The sequence below is a fragment of the Charadrius vociferus genome, unplaced genomic scaffold (assembly GCF_000708025.1).
Source record: "Charadrius vociferus isolate BGI_N301 unplaced genomic scaffold, ASM70802v2 scaffold62, whole genome shotgun sequence".
NCBI classification, from domain to species: domain Eukaryota; kingdom Metazoa; phylum Chordata; class Aves; order Charadriiformes; family Charadriidae; genus Charadrius; species Charadrius vociferus.
The window spans coordinates 295,988-317,802 of NW_009647419.1; the positions used below are offsets into that span (position 1 = coordinate 295,988).

At 37.4% G+C, this 21,815-nt stretch overlaps 1 protein-coding gene across 2 annotated transcripts in view; it reads left to right on the top strand.

Annotated features, from left to right (window-relative positions):
* PRKD3 (protein kinase D3) overlaps positions 1–20,690 on the top strand; it is a 40,080-nt gene extending 19,390 nt beyond the window's left edge. For both annotated transcript variants that reach the window (XM_009880385.1, XM_009880386.1), the window contains exons 6-18: positions 302–379; positions 1,730–1,913; positions 3,329–3,452; positions 6,270–6,347; positions 7,996–8,272; positions 11,420–11,472; positions 11,848–11,920; positions 15,223–15,329; positions 15,915–16,076; positions 16,566–16,664; positions 18,185–18,452; positions 19,126–19,211; positions 20,080–20,690. In XM_009880385.1, coding sequence (XP_009878687.1) covers positions 302–379; positions 1,730–1,913; positions 3,329–3,452; positions 6,270–6,347; positions 7,996–8,272; positions 11,420–11,472; positions 11,848–11,920; positions 15,223–15,329; positions 15,915–16,076; positions 16,566–16,664; positions 18,185–18,452; positions 19,126–19,211; positions 20,080–20,253 — 1,763 coding nt within the window. In that variant the 3' untranslated portion in view covers positions 20,254–20,690. The remainder of the gene's footprint in view (positions 1–301; positions 380–1,729; positions 1,914–3,328; positions 3,453–6,269; positions 6,348–7,995; positions 8,273–11,419; positions 11,473–11,847; positions 11,921–15,222; positions 15,330–15,914; positions 16,077–16,565; positions 16,665–18,184; positions 18,453–19,125; positions 19,212–20,079) is intronic.
* The last annotated feature ends 1,125 nt before the right edge of the window (positions 20,691–21,815 follow it).

Genomic DNA, 21,815 nt, shown 5'->3' on the forward strand with positions numbered 1-21,815 from the left:
GAGGATGGGGAAAATTACGTCATGGAAAAAATAACTACAGAGAAAAGCTAGAGAAGTAGAAAACTGTTTTGTACTGGAAGGGGAAGTGCTGACATAATAAATAGTGGTGGGGCAAATCAACATGTGACATCAGGACAAGATTGTTAATTTCCTTCTGGAGGTGACCACATTGGTGCTATCTTCAGTTACATGCAAATGTATGAGTCTGAACTGAAGCCTGTGATGGAAGTAGTGAATGACAGAATGTTAGTGTCTGAGTAAGAGTAAGATTCTGGTATCATGGGCATATCTTCTGTTGTAGATTGCAGATTCAACTGTCACAAACGCTGTGCTTCTAAAGTACCTAGAGACTGTCTTGGAGAAGTGATTTTCAATGGAGGTAAGATGAGAAACATGCTTTCAAATACTGATAGCTCTTTGGAGGCTTAACAAAGCTTTTGGTTCCCTCATCTTTGAATATTTTGTTTCTTTTTATTTTATCTTCTCAGTTTTTTTCACCTGAGATCACTGACAATTAAAAAGATTCACTGTAAAACTTGTACTCTGGTGACTTTAATTTTACTTAATCAGTCCTGGCAAGTGCAGTATGCTTTGCTTGAGAATGGTTCAAGGAAAATACAAAAATCAAGATGCCTTCTCAATATACAAAAATTAAACATCTGTTAGGATCACTCTGCTCGTTGTTCACCGTGAAATCTGTATTTTTAAATGTATTTGTTTTCGTTAAAGATAAGGAAGCGTGCATATTTTTGAGGGGAATAAAATTGATGACATACAGCAGATCACACCGAACTGTACAACCAGATTTAGAGGTCTGGGCAGCAGCCCTGTTAGCCAGTGGGTCCTTTGCCATTGCACAATATCTCCCATCCATTCGTGCCTGCCTTCTCCAGCTCCAAGGCTCCTGCCTGGATCATGAGATTCATGGCCATGAACAATAATGTGCAACATGTTGTTGCTGCAGCCTGCTTTCACCACCCTTGTGATGCTGAGGTGCTAGAGGACACAGTTTGGGAACTACAGTTTGAGACAATTCTTCTGTAGACATAAGGATTCATTTATTTTTTTGTTCTTTCTCCCACCCTTAAATTGAACTCTCCTCAGGCCAAAAAAAAAAAAAAAGGCTACAGATAAAGGTATGTCTTATCTCTTAGTTTTCCCACAGTGCAAGTTGTACAGTTTTGGAAACTAAACTTCTGCCAGCAGAGAGTCAGATACGAGTATGATCTGTTGTGCTTTTCTCTTTTCCTGCAATACCAAAGCTCCTTTTTTTTCCTCTTACTTTTGCTACTGTTGGCCACAAGGGTCAGTGAGAACAGAATTGGGTTTCTGTTGACAGAGAATTTCATTTGCACAGGAATAATTCTCTGGGTCATCTCTAGCCACCAAAAGGTTACTTTGTACTGATTACTTGTGAAACAGAATTACTTAATGAGATTTAGGTTTAGACCTTAAGCTTTTCACTCCAGTTTTTTCAATATGATTCTTATTTTGGTTGGGTCACTCTTGCCTTGGCATTTAGCAAAGACAATTTGATAATATTCGTTAGTGCACTGCATCATTTAGCAAAAACTTGAGGATTCTTTGTATTCTGATTGTACTTTCATGTTTACTTGCATAAATGTGAACTGAAGAAGATATTTTGTGGAGTTTTGGGGGTTTTCTTTTTTGTTTTGTTTTTTTTTAGTTGTGTATTTGAAATATTATCTGAATGCTGTGTTGTTTCCAGAACCTGCTAGCCCAGGCCAGGATTTGGACATGCCAATGGAAGTTGATAGCAGTGAAATGAACAGTGATGGTAGTCGGGGTCTAGATGATGCTGAAGAGCCTTCTCCTCCAGAGGACAAAATCTTCTTTATGGATCCCTCTGACCTTGATGCAGACAAAGATGAGGAAGCTGTCAAAACCATCAGGTAAGTTGTAAGGTGGATATCTTTGTGAAGTTATCCTGTCCCAAGCAAATCTGAAACATAAATAAATTAAAATATTATAGTCTCTTCTAATTGGAAAAAGTGCTGTACTATGACTTATCAAAGAAACAAAGCCAGATTATCAAAACATAATCAAATTTATGGCTGACTTAACATGGCTAAGACATGACTAAGGTCTTTGTGACTTTAGCCTAATTTAGTTACTGTTATACATGTGTTGACTTAAAAGGAATTACTTGAGATATTTTAATATTCACATCATAGTTTATACGCATTTGAGGTGAAAGTTTTATTTTTTCAACTTGAATGTGAAGTCTTCTCTCCGATAACTTTTACCTAGTTCCTTTAATCAAGTCCTGTCTTTTTACTTTCTGTATTATTCTGAATAGCGTCATCCTGATTTTCTTAAGTAATTCTTAATAACGTAAGAGCAGATGTATTAGGTCAAACCAAAGGCCATTTTAGCTCAATGCTTAATAGCAAATAAATAAGGAACAGCATATAGTGATACCTTCTCAACTTTCAGTGATTTATAGCTCAAGGACTTCCTGAATTGGAAGTAACATTTTTTCTGTGTTCCACCTCTAATGGGATTTTTTTTTCCATTTATTTAATTGCACTTGAAGCAATTCCAGTTTTTTGGCTTGTACAGCATCCTGTGGCAGCCAACTCTGTAACTGTGTGCTGTGTTAAAGCATCCTTACATTTTTGGTTTTGAACCTGCCATGTGATTTTGTGTGTTTACAACCGTTTCTGTTAGTGCCGTGTGTAGGAGCTCTGATGTTAAGCAGGCAACTTAGTGTTTCACTCCATCTTCAGTGCTATTAAAACCAGTACATTTAACTAATGACTCTGTCAGAATATTAGAGATTGTCAAATCTTTATCCGCAGGACAGTTAATATCCCTGAGCATTGATAAAACTTCCTAGTGCAGCTGTGATTTGAATTTACACATCCCTGTTGATACTTTCATAAATTGAAAGTGTGCTTAGATAGGGACCTTTATTAGTGTAGTAACAGTGTGAAGAAGTAGCATAGTCAACTTACACAGACAAGAGAAAATACTAGCGATGCTGATGCTAATTATATTTTTATGCTGGATTAAGACCAGCAGTCTCAGCTAATTATTTGCACAGAGGATGATTTCTGTAGATGTCCTCATTCCAGTGTGTTTCTTCTGTGTTCCACGGAGTAATTTAAGTACTGCATTACTTGCAGTAGAAGAGCTGAGGGGAACTTGGATACCTTATCAATTTCATCTGTGAATGAAATCATTTGTATGGGAAGAAAAGGTGCCTGTTCCTGAAAATTATGGGCTGAATGCGTAGTAGCAGTATAGTTGCAGTACTGTTGTATTTTAACTTGTTAAATATTAACTGTTCTATCTTTTTGTTTAGTCCTTCAACAAGCAATAATATTCCTCTCATGAGAGTTGTACAGTCGATCAAGCACACAAAGAGGAAGAGCAGTACAATGGTGAAGGAAGGATGGATGGTCCACTATACTAGTAGAGACAATCTGGTCAGTTACTTTAGTTTCTTCCTATGTTGAGTTAAATTATTTCTCTAAACCAGTGTATTTGATTACTTTTATTTAAATATTCTGATTTCCAGTATCATTTGAAAAAACTTAGCCATGATGTTCATTATAAAGAAGTCTGGTGCAAAGGAGAAACTGTAGTTTATTCAAAATTCTTCGTGTGGTGATTCAGCAGTACTTTTCCTTCTCCCTTTTTAGAAGGAGAAGCATCTCTAAATTGTCTCAAATGTCTTGCATGTTTAAGATTTCAGCTTTCCTGAGATGATAATTTGGAATAGTTTGCTTATGTCTTCTTTCTGCTTAGCAGTTAAACTAAATGTTTGTATTGGTGTTTTTATTCAACTGCATGAAAAGGTGGGAATCATTATCAAATGATGAGTACTGAAATGGTTGACACTAATTATTCTAATGATCTAGTTGTCTGTAAATATTTTGTATAGATATGGGAGCCCTTCATTCCTCTAGCATTTCTCTTTGTCTAAAAGTAAGCATTATCGAACACCATCCACCCCCAAACTCACTATTCCTCCTGGTGTCAGTAGAATAAAGAGTTGTGGCTTTACTGTATGTCCTTGGGTATGCAAGCATCCTCCAAAAAGACTATGTTGTTGTGTTTTTTTTTTCCAGTGCTACCTCTTAATTGAAGCTTCTTAGGCAAGCGCCTTGGTTTTGTGTATTGTGGGGGAAGATGAGCGTTCCTCAAAGTTGTCTGATGGGAGGGAGTGAATTCTCTTGTCTTTTGGTAGATGAATGAAAAGGATGAAGTCAAGAAGTTCCTAGTTCTCATGAAGCACAGTGTGTCATATTAGGACTGTTCATGGAAAGGCAGCAAAAGGCAGCATAAATACTTTTGCATTCTTTGTCTCTACACAGGAGTCTGATTGAAGGGGACTTCAGGAATTTAAAGAAGCAAAGTTATTTAAGTTTTGTTGAAATCAAGCTGAGGATTAATACTAGTCAGCTCAGGTTACTGTAATATTTTCACTGTTTCTGATTGTCAACTAAACAGACCACTACCAGGGGTCTGTCAGAAACTGCCTTACAAAACCTATCCTTAAAGTACAGTTTTCTGGGATCTAGATGTATTTATCACAAACCAAAATAAGTATCTAGCATATTTCAAATGAGATTCTAGCTAAGGCTACTTAACAGACACAATTGTCATCAGCTGGCTCTGGAAAAATTAAGGCCAGGTAGTAGATGAAGGTGAATAGTTCTAGCAATGTTCAGGGCAAACCTGGTATTTGGCTCTGATTTAATCTTTCAGTACAGCCAGTACATTTTTCCATGGACTTTATTGGACATCCTCATAGAACAGTGATCAGATTGTACACCTTAGCTTAGCTTGGGTTTGTGTTTTTTGGTTGTTTTTTTTTTTTTAATCTGTCAGTCAAGCTGCTACCTGGATGACATCTACTTCAGATGAAGTGGAGTACTCTGCCCCAAAGCAAGATACCTTCAGCTAAACAAGATGTCATAGAGTATCCTAATGGGAGGAGACTATTGGCTATTTCCCTTGACTGCTCTGCTCTCAGCTATGTCAGAGTATTTCCTATTCCTGAAACAACTTGAGCTTTCTATCAGTTCCAAAGAGGTTCATTTTAACAGCAATATCTGTATACTTCTTTCTGACCCTGGATAACAAGTTCTTTCACCCTTTGTGATGAGAAGTTTCTGTATAATCATTTGTATTCTTTTCCTCGCCCCGAGCCTATTCTTTTTCAGAATATGGTATGGGCAGATTTTGAATCCCTGAGTGAGTTACTAACCTGTTCTTGAATTCACCTCCTCCAAAGTCTTCCCTGATTCATGATTTAGTACAGAGTATATATGTCCAAAGGACGGATTTACCCTTATGCTTTCATGCAGTTTCCATTCAGTGCTGGCTGGGAATTCCATTTACTGAATTCATGTCCTAGCTTTCTTTGTCTAACTCCTACAGGTAGTCTTAGGTTCCCCATCATTGAAGTGATTTTAGCTCTGTTGTATTATGTTTCAAACTAGTGTCATCCTAGGCGAGAGTTAAGAGTCTTGGATTTTTGTCACAGAAAAATGAAAATGGGTTTCTAGCTATATGAGCATGGTGCAAGCAAAGTAGATTCATACAGTCATATTAGCTTTCTAAAAGCTTCTTTGTTTTGAGGAATGATCCTCTGCTTAAAATTACAAGACAGTTATGTGCAACAACTTATTCATACTACTTTTTGGTGGAGATGGTATTTCTCATTGGTGCAGACTTCCAGAAAATGGTTTAGTCTGTCTTGATTTTAGTCCCCTCATCCCCCCCAAGTTATTCTGTCTATTCGAATCTCATAATCTGTCTTGCCACTGTGTGCTTTTGACCTTCTAGAATTCTATGTTGAAAAAAGAATTAAGGACTTGTTAGGCTTGCTTATTTCTTGAACCCTTACGATGTTGGTGTGAGGGCACAGAGGGAGAAAACCACAGTTGTTACTAAATTAAAATAATTCGGGTGTTGTGAGCACATGCACCTGGAGTGAAACCTGTGTAGGTAAGTGTTTTTTCTGTACAAGGTAACCACTGTTGTCACTGCTATTACTGTAAGGTAAGTAATATTTTCTTCTGGTTTGTGGAAATATTTTTTTAAACTCAAGAAGAGGCTCATAAAATTCTTTATTCCCAAAGTGTATGTTTTCATGTATCTAGGCTAAGATGTGACTGTAGGTTAATGCTAGCTAATTATCTTAGTCATTTAAAGCATTTCTCATTTAAATAATCGGATAACGAAAGTCATGCGAGTGATTTATTCCTTACGTTATTTTACTGTGCGTTTTATAGAGAAAAAGACATTATTGGAGACTGGACAGCAAATGCCTCACACTATTTCAGAATGAATCTGGAACAAAATATTATAAGGTAATTATTGATGAGTAATAATTATGTTGCACTTGATTTACTCAGTGCTTTATAGATCTAAAATCTACTTGTGAGTAGTATAACTATTATCTCCATTTCCCCATCTTTTTTAATCAAAACTGTGACAGGTTAATTGTTGGCCAAAGCTTGTAAGTGAGGAGGACCAAGACTAACTCTGCGAAGTTGCTTGCAGCTCCTGTTCTAATCCCCTTGAGTATGTCTCTCCTTACATTTTACATGTACTGTTCTCCTGAATTGCCTAGCATATTAAGCTTTCTTCACAATTACCAGAGAATTTGTTTGGCTGCCAGTCTAATGAAGGCTGCGATTTTTGTGTTGTAAAAGTAATGACTAAAAGTTTGCATGCTTATGTATTTTATTTTGAGGTTCCCAAAATTAAATTATTCCCAACTGTACAACTGAAAGTTGCAAGCAAGATTTAGGGGAAAATTTACTGTGCAGCATGGCGTTATATAAATGAAACTTAGCAATGAACTTAGTATATTGTTAATATAGTAATGTGTTCAATGGTGGAATATTTAGAAAATGTGTTCTGATGTATAAACAGGATTTTTCCCTTTCTTGTCTTATGTGTTTAGGTGGGGGTCCAAATCTTGCAGCTTCTTCCTTTATAACATCTCTAAGATCAAGCCTTTTCTCTGTACACCCAGCTAAACTTGCTCAGATCCTTTTCATCCCTATCTTGACCAGTGCAGTCTCTTCTTCTCAGACCTCCCTGATACTTGTATTGCCCTGTGCATTCAAAACACAGCTGGTAAAATATGTTCCTTGCTTGTTGCTCCGTTATGTCACTGCTTCTAGTCCTTTGACTTGCCCCTTTGCCCCCCTTTTTAAACTGCTTAAATCTCAGGTTATTTGTCTTTGCTGTTAGAATCATTCACAGTTGTTGCCTTTACATTTATTTGCTCATCATCTTAAACAGCTACTGTCTCTTACGCCCTTAATGCCAACCTGGTGTTCACCTGCTTGTTCACTACTCTTCCAAGTGACGTGCACCTGTACACCTTCCCATGTATGCGGAATGTCCTCCTCCAGCTAGTGTGAATTTTGCAACCATTTCTTCCTTCAGATCTGTTCTCTAGTACTGCTTGTACCATGATCTTACACTGGCAAGGTAGAAGAGTCAGTAGAAATTAATATCTAGATGAAAGAGAATCTTTACCAAAACCAGTTCAGATATGTGAAGCAGTGCTTATTGACTAGCTTGTATAACCACATCCTCTTCTTAATGTTGTCTTGTTTCACTTTTTTCTCCTGCTGTGTTCTTCTCTAGCTAAGCCGTATAAACTCCAGGGGGGAAATGGTCATTCTGTAGTTGTGCATCATTTGTATGGGGTGGAGGCGTCTGTCATGCTTAATATAAATGCAGTTTGTCTGAGCAGAGAATTGTAGTTGTATAGAGAGAACTGTGGTGGAGCTGGAAGTCTCTCTAGGCTTGTATAGAAGAATACACAAAAATATGGGTGGGCAATGGTCATGTACAGTTTGACATTAGTTGTGAAGCTTGTTGTTTTGGTGTTTTGATATATTTGCGTTGATTTCTTTGCAAACACTTAAGTTTTGAATATCAGTATATTAAACTATTATGTGTGTTTTCATTTTTTTAATCTTTAATATTTTTCTTCAGGAGATTCCACTTTCAGAAATTCTCCAGGTGACTCAGCCTCGAGATTTTTCAAACGTGGTGCAGGGCAGCAACCCATACTGTTTTGAGATCATCACTGACACGATGGTGTACTTTGTTGGCGAAAACAATGGCAGCAGTCATCACAGTCCTGTTCTTGCTGCCACCGGAGTTGGACTTGACGTAGCTCAGGGCTGGGAGAAAGCCATTCGTCAGGCTTTGATGCCAGTCACTCCTCAAGCTAGCGTTTGCACTGCTGCAGGACAAGGAAAAGATCACAGTAAGCAGGGAGACAAGGCACTATTACTCATATTCTGAAGCTGTTAATGGTAGAGATTCCTTTCAGAAAAGGGCTTATTTAGAGGGAAGTATTGTCTGTCTATTCTCTGCTGAATTGGGTCCATAATTTTCTACAAGTCTCTAAAAAGTGACACTCACGTTTGTGGAGGGTGGGCAAATCCTTTAATCTGTAGGAATTAGTAGTTAAGAATCAGATTTAAAATACTCATGCATATTGCAGTTTTATTGTAGGAGTATTAAGAGCTCACAGATAGTTGCTGGATGTAAAAAGGGACCATGGTTTAGAAATTTCTAATATACTTTAAAAAATTAAAAAATAATATATATTCAGTTTATAGATATAAAATTTGAAAGAACTAAATTTGAATGCTTTTTGTTGTTATCCCCTATATTTTTTAAAAAAAAATCTGAGATGTTAGTAGCTAAAGAGAAGGAGTTAGCAATGCAATGTAAATACTGCCAGTGATGGAAAGAACTCTTGCTGAGCTGTGGGTAGTAATGAAAAGTACCCTATTCTGCCTTCTGTGCACTCCTCCTCCCTTTCTTTCTCTGGCATAGGATCATATTCATTATCAAGGCTCCACTAAACTATGTATTGTGTTCTTCAGACATCAACTTGTTCTTTGCAGTGGCATTCATTCACATTCTGTACTGAGGTCTATGCTTTCATTCTTTAGTTTGCTTTCATCTTCCAGCTACTCCTCAATCTTTAGTGAAACTTTCTTTTGCAGGAGATTGAGATTAGTTTCTTGGCTCTGATATCTCATTAGTCTGCATCAGCAACAATTAAGAACATGTAAATGCTGGTCTGAGGTAAAGGCACTTTCTGAAAATGCAACTGTGGCTTGAAATGGTAAACTATGAAATGCCAGTACTGGTATCTGTATTTAATTACAATGAAGAAACATGCCTATAAGATGGTACATCATAACTGGCCATATACATACGTAAAATGCCACTTTTGATATGAAATTCTTAGTTCCAAATATGTATATACCAAAGCTCTCTTTGTTTTCTAGAACTTAAGGCTTACTGTTGCTGAGAGACTTGGAAAAACAGTTGCTTTTTCCAAAATCAATGTTTTTGAAGATATAAATAACAACATTTTTATATTAAAACTGGACAGTGGTAGGGAATAGAGCTGCAGGGGTAGATGGAGAGAGGAAGTATTTTAGCATGTTTAGGATTGTAGGAGTGTAAGAAACGACTGAGTTGTGGAATGGTGTTCCCATATTCTTAGACAACTCATCAGGTTGTTTTTTAAACTCTAAAGAGCCCAGAAAATGTCTGTTCATCCCTCTCCTTCCTGCACACTGTGAGCCATGAAAAGTATCGCAAGAGCCTATGAGAAAATTAGACTTTTAGTTTAAAAAAACAAAACCCCTAAAGCCTCCAATATGTTATTTTAAGTTAAAGGACCGAAAGAGGAGGGATACGTTGCTAGTGCTTGAAATACTTGCAGCAGCAGGGAATCTGTAGCGTCAAAATATCCATAAGGCATTTTGTCTAGTCAATTTACATCATTTTCTAGCCAGAAAATATCTAGAAATGAGGGTGTTCGTCCAGTCTGACCCGTGGGAAAGGGTCCTTTCTGAGCGTGTACCTGGTGATTGGGGTGGGATATTTCTGAGCTGAAATGAGGAGATTAGTAAGGTGTTACCTGATATGGATTGCATATTGAATCCTGGCATTACTGATGTCTTCAGAAGTGACAAATTTTCAGCCTTTATTCTTATGCATTTCAAACACTGGAAAAATAGATTTATTTGGAAGGAGTAACACAATCTCTACCTACCAGATATTTTGTATTATGTAGCCATCTGTGGGGAAGGGTTCAGTGTGTTCTCTTTAAAGAGTTTCAAAAGCTGTATCTTCACTTTCTAGTTACCTTCTTTCAACCTTGCTGCAGTTTGCTTTGACCTTAGTAACTTTTTTTGTCTGCCTTCTTTCTTGTTTTCCCTTGTATTCTGTACTGTTACTCCATTGCAGACCTGACTAGAGTCAATAATCTGTAGGCTTATGCAAGGCTGTAATTTCAGTTCATATTTCAGATGCAGTATTTGGAGTGTCTTTGAGAACTAGTATTCGTTGCTATTTTAAGTCTATAAATTCCTTCTTTGAGATAAAGTACAGGTGGCAAAAATCAGGTACAGATGTCGTCTTTGTTCTCTAAAATTGTGTTTTTAAAGCCCAAGGCTGCTCTTAGGTTGGTAAAGGCTCTTTTCGAAGTGCTAGTAAATCTATACTGTATCTTCTGTCCACCTTATATGTGAATTTGTTCTACTTTTTTTTTTTTGAAGTTAACTTAAGAAATGATAGCTGTCCATTTTTCTGAGATGCTTTACCTCTGTCTGGGAAGTCAAAGGAAAAGGATGTTTTCTGCCTTCCTTGATGGATCTCTTCTTGTCTGTGCATCATAATGTTATTCCTAATAATGAAAACTTCACCTCAACATCTGCTGCAGACTGAAAAATTCTTTATCTTTATCTGGTGCTTTTACTTGCAGATTATACTTCCTGTGTGCTCTTATATTCCAAAGATTCATATGCTTCTGTAGTTTATCCATGAAACAAAGGTGGTTTGTATTATGGGGTTTATTGTTATTTTAATTATGAGGTCTTCTGTTACTTGCTTTGCTTGATTTGTTTCCTTTTCTTATGCATTAATTCTGTATATCTTGATGCCACAGAAAATTAGTAACCACGTTCATTTGGCTATAAGGGATCTACCTGATCCTCTTCCCTGTATTTTCCTATATTGCTACCAGAATTCTTAGTACTTTAATGAACTCTGATACAATTGCCACATCACTATTGCTTCTGGTTCTCCATCTCTCTATTGTGTGCACAGTCATACTGTTCTACTATTTTTGTAATCAATGATATGACAAAAATAGATAAATAATCCCAGCAGAACTCCCAGGGTTGTTTATCTAAATCAGTCTGTGAAATTTGAGTTCCAGGGCATGATGTTTCTGAAGAACATCAATAAAAATAGTTTCACCATGACTGGGTTAGAAATCAGTGGAGGCTTTTTCTGTTTTGTTCCCCTCCCCCTCCCCCCCCTTTTTACTAGAAAAAAACTGGCCTTCCTATTTACTTACTCAGTTTTGTCTTCTTTATTGCAGAAGAGTTATCTCTAAGCATCTCTGTTTCAAATTGCCAGGTCCAGGAGAATGTGGTGAGTCATATGCATTGTATAATAATGGTGTTTGTTTACCTCACTATTACAAAGTAATTGTTAGTAGCAGTGTCTGGATGAGAAAACAACACCAGGGCATTGTAGCAAAAAAAACTTGGTGTTATATACAAGAAGTAGTCTACTTACCTGGCACAGCTGTTAGTTTGTATGAATGTTTGTCCTTGCGTGCAGTGCAGCTAAGTGGATCCTCTTCAGGAAAAGTTTGTTGTGTTTTTCCATTCTGTTCAGGGGTGGCACCCTTTACAGAGTTTGATTAATGTCAAATGTAAATGCAGCTTAGCCAGTACTAACTAATATGCTCATGAACATTTTGATTACTCCTGATATTTGTGATTTCTTTTTTTCTTGCATCAGGATATCAGCTCTGTGTACCAAATATTTGCTGATGAAGTGCTGGGTTCTGGTCAGTTTGGTATTGTGTATGGAGGTAAATTACATTAGATTCCATTATGCATTTATTAAGGTAGAACATCTGTCTGCTTGATATAATTAGCCTTTTCATATTTACCTACCTGTATCTAGAATGTCTAGGTAAAGTTTATCTTGTTAAAAGTTTTGTTTGGAACGCTTTACTGTTTCTCTCTGCAGTTTTATGTACAGTATTTTTTACAATTAATTTTTTGCATTTAGAGTTTTGCATTGACATCAAATTGGTTTAGAATATACATTGCATTTTGACCACAGTTAAATACACAGTAATCTCTAGTCTGAATTTGGCCTTGGTTAATGATGTGGGTTTTTTTTAATTGCAAATTCTAACACTGTTGTCTGTATTATATAGTATTAGGAGTTATGTATTTAAGGAGGCTGTCAGTTATACCTGCTTTTAAAGATATCTGAAAGACATGGCCAAAAGCAATTAGAAAAATAGGTATTTTAGTTTGTGCTTTGACAGTGTTTATGCAAACATATTATTTACATATTTTATGCAAACAGTATCACTACGAATTTCTGTCAGTACTAGAAAGTAGAGGGAGGAATTCGTTGTCAGGAGGCCTTAGTTTTAGGTTTCAAATGTAGTTTTATTTCTTAATTTTCTAAAACTTCTATTGCAACATATAACTACTTTATCATACGTAATAACAAAAAGAAGAAACACTAGAAATGCATTATATGAACTGTTTCTTTGTTTTCTTTTTTTAATCCCATGTGTTTTATCTCAAGTGTTGAGAAAACCACACACCATAAATCTGGAAAGAAAGAGAAAGTGATAACTAATGATTTAAAAGTGGTAACCTTTCTGCTTTTGTTATGTTGTCTTTCTAGTCAGGAAGTATTGTGGCTATGATTTTTCTGTGTGCCAATTGTGTAGTTAAATACATTTCTCTATTACTTCCGCAATGCAGTTTGATGGTCTGGTTTTACATCACTCTCTCAAGAGGTCTATTTTTTCTGCCCTGTATTTCTTAAAGCATAGTGTGAATCAAAGTATGCTCCCTCTCTTATGAATAGAACATGCACAAATGCAGACAGTAGTTTAAAGTTTTGATTTTAATTCTATATATACTCTCCTAAATTGCCTTTTAGATAAATCTGAGCTTGATATTTTTCATGATTATAAACATAAGACATACTTACAAAAGGCTTTTATTATATTAAATCTTTTCACTTAAAGATGCCTTAAAATATATAGGATATGCATACTCGGTTTCTTAAGATAAAATCACAAGCTGAAAGGGGAAGAAAAAGAGAATATAAAAGAATATTCTTTTGCTGGCTCTGCATACTGCTTAATTGTTGCTGGTGTTTGGGGAGACTAGATCTGGTAATTTCTAATACTGGCTTCTCCCCATCTGTGTGGGCTTACTGAAATAATGGTAACAAAACCTTTTATTTAAACAAATAAAGGTAAAATTAAGTTGCTTACATTGTGGGTTTTTTTGGTGGGGTGTTTTTTATGTCCTCTATTCTGGACGAACATTTACAAATTGGATATCAGTAACTTCTTGATTTACAACTGCTGTTTCTTTCAGTGAGAGCGGTTTCCCTCTGTTTATTTTGGTTAGTTTTGAAGGGTCTGAAAAATGGAGACAGAAAAAAAAATTAATTCTTGGCAGTTTCTTACTGATGTAAAACTTGCCCTGAAACCTGGTTGGTTGTGTTTTACTTAGCAAAAGGAATTTTCAATCTGCTTTTCTGTTGATCTTTCTTCACGTTCAATTTTTAGCTCTAGTCTAGCTTCTATAGTTAAGTGTTTTGTTAGTTTGGTGGTTTTGCTGTAAGCTCTCTTGCAACCTAGCGTTTGTCATCTGGATTTTGCACCTTGTTCGTAATTGATGGTATTTCTGCTACATTTCAGTATAGTTTGATGTCTAGTGGAGCCAGAGTCACTATCCCTGAATCTAGGGTTTTATTTAAATTATAGTTGGCTGCTGTGATTTCTAATATTTTGCCTAAAAATTGCTGATTTGTTACAGACAAAATGACAAAGCTCCCTGGATCTGTCTCTTTTGAGACTTCTGGTTTTATGCTGTTGTCTGTGACAGTCCATTATAAAATGTATACTTTCCTTAGGACTAATGTAATCTTTTTAAAATTTATTTTTTGCTCTTCAATTGTTAGTTCTATTTGGTAACCTTTTAAACCCTTTTGGACCTTGAGTGATGTCTCCATTAACGGCCTTACTTCCTCCAGTGGAGATAAGCCCGGTTTTGACCCTTTATTTATGCCGATGTTTAAGGCAGGTGCGTTAGTTGCTTGGCGCAGCTGCCTTTGGAGCAATTCCCGTGCCCTACCTAAGCCCTGGCCACCAGCACTGGGTGCAGAGCAGCAGGTGAGGCCTGGCTGGGTGGTTAGCGAGACATAGCTGGGCTCCCTGTAGCAGTTCCCATAGAGTCCCCTGTTCTTCTTGCTCTGTAGCTGTGTGTGTGTTGTCCCTTTTCCTAAAATGGCTTCCAAATCCTTCACTGAGCAGATACGGACGTTTTCTTTGGTGCAGATTTACTGTTCTATATTAGTTTAGTATTATATGTCTTAGATTATCAAGGACTCGCAGTGTGTGATCCCGTTAACCTCTGATGTGAATGTGATAGAAGTCAGTTTAGCAGTTGTGGAGAAGCTGGGTAAACATTTAAAACTGCTTACTTGGCCCTTTGAAACATCATGCAGGTATATTGCAGAATGCCTCTCGTGTAGCTGATGCCGGTTGCAGCAAGGAACAATATTTGGTGCTATCAGCACGGTTTTCTTACCGCAACCTTCTAGAACTTTTTTTGGTGACAACAGACTGCCCCTGGGTGTTAACGTGGTGTTCTTTGTGGCACAGAATTACCCTTGTGTTCACATTGAGTATTAGGTATAATTTCCTGTGCATGTGGAGCCCGTAAAAGTATGAAATCACTGGAGAGGACTTGGACATCTTTCTTCATATTTGTCTTGAATACTTTTGTTGTTTTTTTACAGGAGAGGTGATATTCTGTTGGAGTAGGTATTACTTGTTAATGTGCGAGTCCCTTGCACAAACAAAATCTTCAGCTAATATATCTAACGTCAATGTACATATCTGACAGCAGAGTAGTAATAACCAGTTTAAATTTATCTACCACTCTCCTCTTGAGGTTGATCACTACTTGTTACTCATATACCAGTTGCAATTTTAAATATAACTATAGCAATATTGTACATTTTTGCAAAATATACTTGTTTCCCCCAGAAAGAGTTTCTGCTGTAAAGTTTTATAGCTATGAATTGCTTCTGCCTCTTGATGGCTGACGTTGACTTTCTGTTTAGGAAAACATAGGAAGACTGGAAGAGATGTGGCTATTAAAGTCATTGACAAGATGAGGTTTCCAACGAAACAGGAAAGTCAGCTTCGGAATGAAGTAGCCATTCTCCAGGTACAAAAGTATTTTTGGATCACATAGGAGTTTGTCTCAAGCCATTAATAAGATTTTGTAATGTGTGTAAGTGCTCTGATTGAGTTCTAAATCTGTGTATGGGATTTCTAAATCTTTTTGTAAGAGGGAATCTTAAAAGAGCAGGAATTCCTGAGTATTTGGTGGAATTGATAACTTGGGAGTGGTATCTACTCCCTATTAGGGGATCCACTGATGACATGTGCTTTGGCTCTATGTTGTTTCCCTCAGGTAGCAGGAAACTCTGTATTATTTTTGGCTGTCTTCCACTACTGGCTCCTCAATCTATGAATGTTATTCTTGTATGTTCTGTACTCAAGCTACTGAGTGTATCAACTGTAAAATTAATCCTTATGGATAATTTGTGTTAAAGCAGATTAGTCTCAGTAGTGATAACTGGCATGTTTCATTTAATTTTCAAGCTAGTTTCTTGCCTCAGACATTTTGTTTTTTCATCTCTAACTCTCCACTTAACTACTTTTTGATTTGAGGTACAACATTTCTGTGTAATTCCAGATATTTCATACTGTGCTATTTTAGTGATGTACCTATACTACTTTATTTTAGAATTTGCACCACCCTGGGATTGTGAACCTGGAATGTATGTTTGAAACCCCAGAACGGGTCTTTGTTGTGATGGAAAAGCTGCATGGGGATATGCTAGAGATGATTCTTTCCAGTGAGAAAAGTCGGCTTCCAGAACGAATAACTAAGTTCATGGTCACTCAGGTTGGCATTCAGTCTCTCTACTTTGAGAGGAAAGGCTAGATTTGTCTGTTGTCATTATGTGAGAATGGAGTTCGGAGAAGGCATTTTCTGTATTGGTATTTGAAAGAGGCAGCACAGAGGGTTGCACACTTAATGAAGATTGAACAACATGGAAAAAATTTTGATTTTTAATTATGCTAAATTTTTTGGCTTTCTTTCCCAAGACATAATGTTATGGATGTTATGTAAGTTGCATGTCAAAACAGTAAGCATTGAAGAAGAGAGGGAGGAGTGGGGGGGAAGGGGTAGGGGAGCCCGGGGGGGAGAAAGAAAATTAAAACCATTAGTTTCCAGTCTTGATAGGCTGGAAAAAAATAGTACTTGTGCAGTATATACTGGTTAATTCTTTAAGACCAAGCTGATACAAATTACTGTATTGCTGAGTGTGTGTGTCTTTTGACACTTTTGATCCACTTGAAGAGTTCTGAAAATATTCTTTCCTTTTTGTAGATACTTGTTGCTTTGAGGAATTTACACTTCAAGAATATTGTGCACTGTGATTTAAAACCAGAAAACGTACTACTAGCATCAGCAGAGCCATTCCCTCAAGTGAGTGAAGATTAGAAAATACCTCTTTCATCTTTTTTTTTTTTTTTTTTTTTTTTTTTTTTATTTGTATTATAGGCATTGCAGCTTAAAAGGTGACCTCTTGTGGGATTGTTCAACTGACTTTGTCTAAAATTACTTGAACTACATGTATTATAGTTGTCTTTTTTTTTTTTTCCTTCCAACTCTCAGCCTAGCTTTATCCTCAATGGTCTATTTCAGTTTCTTTCCCCTCAGACATGGATCATGTCTCATAACAATGCTGTGCACCAGCATTCTTTCTTCCGAGGAGCCTGAGAAGTACAACTACTGCCAGTGCTTAACAAAAGGCTGTGTAGACTGCATCATTTTTTTTTTTTATGCTTGTGAAGAGTGCATGGAAATTGCTATTGTGGATTAGTGAGAATTTTCTAGTGGAAAAGGTACAGGACTAGAAGCTTCAAGACCAGTCCTTGTTTCTATTCCAGTGCTGTTTGACCCTGGGAAACAATTTTTTCCCTGTTCTTGTGCATCTTCTCCTCCTCGCTCTTGTCTGTCTTGCTTACGAGCTGTTGTGAAAAGGGACTGGCTCACTTGTCACTGGTGTTGCTCAGGGACCTTCATCATCAGTATGTGTGATATTACATTGTAATTTAAACTAAATCACTTATTTCTGTAACAGAAATGCTCTTCAGTGATATTAGTATTTACGTACTGTCAACTCTAACACCAGGCAACTGTTATCTTGGATTACCTTGCACAGTATGGATTTTTATGGATGATATACAGAAATAAAGAGCTGCTAGGCAGTATCAGGGAATTGCTTCCAGTCCTGCGACAGTAATGCGAAGTGGATTTTTGGAGAGTCACTTCTGTGCCTTTAGTGTGTTGCTCTTTATTATATCCTGAGGAGGGCTTATTAACTTGGGGTTAGTGTTGGATTTGATCTGGATCCTTTTTTCTGTACAAGTGCCTGCTGTATTCAAGTTAAGGAACCATAAAGATTTGAGCGTCAGTGCAGGCACCAGCTGTTGACCCTTTTTACCTGGGCTGTTCTGTCCAGAGCTGGCTGGGTCTAAGCTCTAGCTAAAATTCATTGTTTGATTTCTGTGTAGCTGAAGCCTCCAGCTTCAGGAATATGATTAAGAGGAATGTGATCTGGCTGGGATTCATGTGCCTTTAAAAATTTTGGTTCTGTGCCTTGTGAGGGTGCAGTTTTGCCTCTGAAAATGAGCTGAGTTTGCAATCAAGTTTTTTTGTCCTTACTTGCACACTTGTGGCCGTGTACTACACAGACTGCCTCAGACCTGAGTCTGTGCGAGGCCAGTTCAGGTCTCAATCTGAAGCATGCTCCATCTGCAGTCAGCGAAAACAGCAACCTAGAACCTTAACTGACCGGCTTACTTGATGTTTTGTCTCTGTTTTAGTGCATACAATGTTTAAAACGATGGCAGAAATGGTATCAAGTACCACTCTGGTCTTGGGCAGTAGCATGCTTTGGAGATCAAGGAGATTTGTCAGTTTAAAATATATTTCTTTTGCAGGTGAAGCTGTGTGATTTTGGCTTTGCACGTATCATTGGTGAAAAATCTTTCAGACGCTCCGTGGTGGGGACACCTGCTTACCTTGCCCCTGAAGTGCTCAGGAGTAAAGGTTACAACCGCTCTCTAGACATGTGGTCGGTCGGAGTCATTGTCTATGTGAGCCTTAGTGGTACATTCCCATTTAATGAAGATGAGGATATAAATGATCAGATTCAAAATGCAGCATTTATGTACCCACCAAACCCTTGGAAGGAAATTTCTAGTGAAGGTAAAGAAATGAATTTTCTCTATTAGAATGTCTTTATACATAGATAACACGTTCAAATGCTTAAAACTCAAGGTTTATTCAGATAGGAGTGTGAGAATTATTGATAGTTTAAGTTTAGTAGACTATGCTAAAATGGATGAACGTGAGCTGGCATATATTTGTGAGTGATAATTGTCAAATGTAATGGTTTGGATCATTTTCAGGGCAGGAGGAGCCAATAGATTTAGCAAGAAAAATTAATTGTGTGCATGAGGAGTGGGAAACTTCCCAAAACTCACACATGATTTCACTTTTCATTGAATTTGCTGAACGCTGACCTCAAACCATACTTTATTGAACCATTTCTGTAATTATAGTTTTGAAGTTGAATCTGGAATTTTAGTTTTGTACATTAGCAAATGAAACAAAACCTGGATCTAAATGTCAGGTCTGAACAATCTAGAAGTTGATGAGGTTGGTCTCTAAAGCTCTCCAGTGCCAGCTTTGTTACTAGTAATGAATATATGATTAACACGCAGGTAGATGTGGAAGGACATATACAAAAGTATACAATAGTGGAAGTACCTACATCATTTTGGAACACACAAAAAAAATCACTTTCACTGCAGCATGTGAAAGGTGACAGGGGTGATTTAGTATTTAAACAATATAATTTTATTCTGTTCTTTGTCAGCCATTGATTTAATAAACAATTTGCTTCAAGTGAAGATGAGAAAACGTTTCAGTGTTGATAAATCCCTTAGTCACCCATGGTTACAGGTAAGCCCATCTGCCTTTTTTGCTATGTTTATAATGGTTTATAATGATTTTTTGTATTAAATCCTTCAGAGGCTTATTAAAACAGCAACTATCAAAGTTTGTTAACAAGCACTCCTGGAGGCTTGAGTATTTCTGATTTTAGCTTTACATTTTATGATCTGCCCATCTGTTAATGGCTGCTTTCCTGAAGGAAAACTGTCTTATTGTGTCTCCTGCCCCTTACTTTCTGTCTGACACCAACACAGAGTTTTGCTCTTCTGGCACCTCTCCTGAATGCGTGATGAGTGCATGGCGCCCCACTGAAATCAGTACAGTGACAAACATTGTTTGTTCAGTGCTGAAGCGGACACACAAGCTGGTGTGTGCTAGAACTTGTAGTCGTTTGGGATGGAGTTTATCCACTTCTTTGTCACAGGTTCCTTTCACAATGGTTTCACAATACTGTATGCACATACCAATGCACGCAAATATCTTAAAAGACATGAAAGGGAAAAGCCAATTAATTTTGAGTACAAACTCAATTGGAATAAGTGTAATTTCATATATGTGTATATATACAATTAATTTTATAATAAAGCTAACATAGCTGTCTTGTTACAAAAAGATTTCATGATTTACAGTATTACAACCTTAGATACTAGCCTATTTAATTTTGAACAATTTTTTGTGGACACTGTTGGGGTATTTGGGGGGTGGTGTTTGTTTTGTGGTTTTTTTTTTGGGGGTGTGTGTTTCTTTTTTACAGATTTTGTTGATTATATCTTGTGGGTACTTATACTAAAAGTAGAGACAAATTGCAGAATTTATCTGTGGGAATGTAGTGCTGCTGTATCTTAAACTGCTTCCTTAAATTTCTCTTACTCCTTAGGATTATCAGACTTGGCTTGACCTCAGAGAATTTGAAACGCGCATTGGAGAGCGTTACATTACCCACGAGAGTGATGATGCGCGCTGGAAAGAACATGCTTATGAACACAACCTTGAGTACCCCCAGCATTTTATTATGGCTCCTAATCCAGATGACATGGAAGAAGACCCATGATTTATTCATTATGCTGAATTGCAGCAAAGGACACTCCAGACAGAAACTGAAGATAAGTTCTGGAACAACTGTTGCTCTTTCTGAATGCTGTACACACAGTTCAGTGTACAAAGCCCCAGAGGATCCTGCATTGATGTGGGAATAGACTGTCGTCTGACAAGCTTTTCTCCATCTCTGACGTAAACTATGAGTAGTTATGGGACAGTGGGATAAGCCCTATTGGGTAACATTTCACCGAGCTGTGTGGCTACAAAGCCATTACTACGGTGTGATGTGTACAGATTGAACAGTTTGTGTGGTTTTCAAGTTGTTTTTTTTTTTTTAAATAGCCTACACAATAAGAATTTTGTAATGGTTTTCTAATCCCTATTTACTAGGCCATAGAGGACTGTTTTCTGTTACTTAGATACATCTCCCATTTCCTAAACTGTGCATGGTGAAAAGAGACTGTAAAAAGAAATCAGTGCAGAATACCTTGGCTAATAGCAAAACATGGTGGTTTAGGTCAAATACAGCTTCATAGATGAAGGAATAATTTGCTGCTGTTAAGACAGTTAAATATGTTTGTCTTTGCCCTAATTGAACTTTTTCCAGATACCCAAAAAAAGAAAAGCCCGTAACTTCTTACATTCCTCTTGAAATGCTGGCTGACAATCTAATGAGATGACAATCAAAGCTATGCTAGTCCTTTATTTTGTCTGTTAAAACAGCAATAAGCCACAACAGCGTGTTGCTATGCAAGGCTGGCACACATCGTTGATACACACCAAAGGCATTTTGCCTTAAAACTACACCAGTGATACACAGAGAGCACACAAGACATGATGTAGCATATCCTTTCACTCTGGAACAACAGCTTCTAGCAGAAGGATGTGGAAGAATAGGGGAAAATACATGCAGCTTTCTTCTGTTGTTTTGAGCAATTAGATTTTTAAATTTTTCTAATATTTTTCTCTTTTTTTTTTATGGTTCCCTGGACTTACATGAGGAGTAGTTTGTAGCCTGCTAGCTTGTATTTTAATTCTGCTCAAAACCCAGGAGCAACAGTGGATATCGAATCACCTGTTGCTTCTGCCAGGGCAGCTGAATTGTAGGAGAAAGGGCTTTGCCTTCGACTTTAGCCTGCAGCCCCTCCTGTTCTTTACTGTGCTCAGCATTGCTGTTTGAGCCATAAGAAGAGTCCAAAACCAACTCCTAATTCAGTTTTTTATGCAGATGCCTCAGTTGATGGATTCCCAACCATTTACTGGACTTGTGGCACAACAGAGAGGAAGCAGTGGTATTCTTTGGAAATGCTTCCCTCGGAGGACAGTGTAACAGTTAAAGCTCGTAGTATTTCAAAGAAGGTCGAGGCCGTGAATGCTAAATGCAAATGGAAGAGGGTTGGGGTTTTTTTTTGGTCCTATTTTAAAAAATGGAAAAGGTGGAATCTTTCCTTTTGTGTGGGGTAACAGCATTGTGCTGCTGGAAAGTGCTGAATGGCTGTACATATCCCTGATGATACACGCTTGAACTGCAAAGTCAGTGAGAGGCTTTGGGGTATCTCCTCTCTCTCCTACAAA